This window comes from Ruditapes philippinarum, unplaced genomic scaffold (assembly GCF_026571515.1).
Source record: "Ruditapes philippinarum isolate M1 unplaced genomic scaffold, ASM2657151v2 ctg14089_1_1_1_1, whole genome shotgun sequence".
Taxonomy (NCBI): Eukaryota; Metazoa; Mollusca; class Bivalvia; order Venerida; family Veneridae; genus Ruditapes; species Ruditapes philippinarum.
Genome location: NW_026856338.1, coordinates 16,467 through 18,113, shown reverse-complemented (window position 1 = coordinate 18,113; position 1,647 = coordinate 16,467). Strand labels below are relative to the sequence as shown.

The window sequence follows — 1,647 nt, the reverse complement described above, 5'->3', positions numbered from 1 at the left end:
GTGGAAAAAAGTGAAATGTGCCTTTTTTATTTGCACTTGTGTCTTCTGGAAAAAATACTTTTTAAGACTGACCACTGACAAAAGATAAGGACTGATCCGGTGGGCTACAATTTTCTTTCATTTTAAATGAAAAAATCTGGTAACTTTACTTTTTCTGAATTCTTGCATCACATATTTTGCCTTTGTAAAGATTTTCTTCAAAATCTGTTTTCATATTACATATTTTGTATCACCAACAATATGCAGATATCCCAACAGATCTACACCACTTCCTTTTTGTCAGGTTGTCAGCATTCAGTTTCAGATTCCCTATTTTATTTGACTCAAAATATCAAAAGTGCAGTTAAGATATCAAATAGGATTCCTTAACCAAATACTGTCTACATTACAATATATGTAGTTCATTCCTTTCTTTAGATATGACAATATGTATATTGGCCTTGCCGAAACAATTTTCTTGTATAAATCTTCGCCGATATTTACGGATTCGTTGATTGATATATTTCACTTCTTTGTATTGTCATGTCGTTGTCCTTGATATCAGTAAGTTTACTATAAACAATACAATCCTCTGCTATAACATATACCGGTAAAGAAATATTTAATTTTATGTCATGCAATAGCCAGTTATTAACAAATCGAAAAAATCCGTTATTCACAGTAAGCAGTTAACTCCATCTATGGATGTTGGTGTTTGATTTAATTTCATTTGAATGGTTTGCACGTGTTATGTTTGGTTTGAAAGCATTACTGGAATTAATAATGAAATGTGCTTGTTCATTTGCTTTCGAAAACTTTGTATTTGATCTTTTTAGTACCTCTACCGGTTTTCCAAATATATTCACAGAAAACTCATGTTCCACTTTTCGCTCAAAGTCGTCAATAAAAATATGTGTATTTATTTCAGCGAGTTTCCATGACGTATAGATAGACTGATATCGTCCAGGGCCACGACATCCGCATCCAAGAGGTGCATCCACGATGATAACATGCCAATGTGTTTGTGTCACGGACTCTGGTAACTGACTGCAAAGATCCAATTCGTGCCATGTATCCGGATTGTTTACATATTGAGAGAATGATTTGACAGTATTTGTGTTATAATGTACTCGGTAAGCTTCCAAATAAGGATACTTTTTCATTATTGTGTCATACCATTGTATCCCGGCCTTTTTTGAAGGTGAATCGTCTTCTATAAACTTTACTTGTCCATGTGTGCTGTTTTGCCAATATGGACTGTCATTTCCAAGTCCCCAAACCAATAAATTCCCTTTCGCAGGAATAACCTTTTTTATGCCATGAAGTTGATTCTCACCCATTTGTATTCCAATGTTTACATGACCGGAATGTTTCCAATAGTTTAAGTATTGATTAGATATGACGCCGTGGATTTGTTCTTCTTCTGAAAATCGAGTCCATTCAGCACTATACTTCCCAGCGTTGACTGACTTTTGATTATGTCCGATAAATTGACGTTGATAATGAATATAACCACAGAGTTGAAAAAAAGCAAATAAAGAACATATAAAACAAACCCTAACTTTTGGTTTGTTCATCATTTTTTCTTACCAGTATTTATTTTAGTTTAAAAAAATGTTTATTTATCCAAATTATCACACTGTCGTAACAAATTACAGATATAGCATA

General features: G+C 33.2%; 1 protein-coding gene across 1 annotated transcript; it reads right to left on the bottom strand.

The window, feature by feature from the left end:
- Positions 1–818: 818 nt before the first annotated feature.
- On the bottom strand, positions 819–1,319 carry LOC132746245 (uncharacterized; the record flags this gene model as incomplete). The annotated part of the gene is made up of 1 exon (XM_060735330.1): positions 819–1,319. A coding segment is annotated over exon 1 (501 nt), but the record flags the coding sequence as incomplete, so codon positions are not given.
- Between the last annotated feature and the right edge of the window lie 328 nt (positions 1,320–1,647).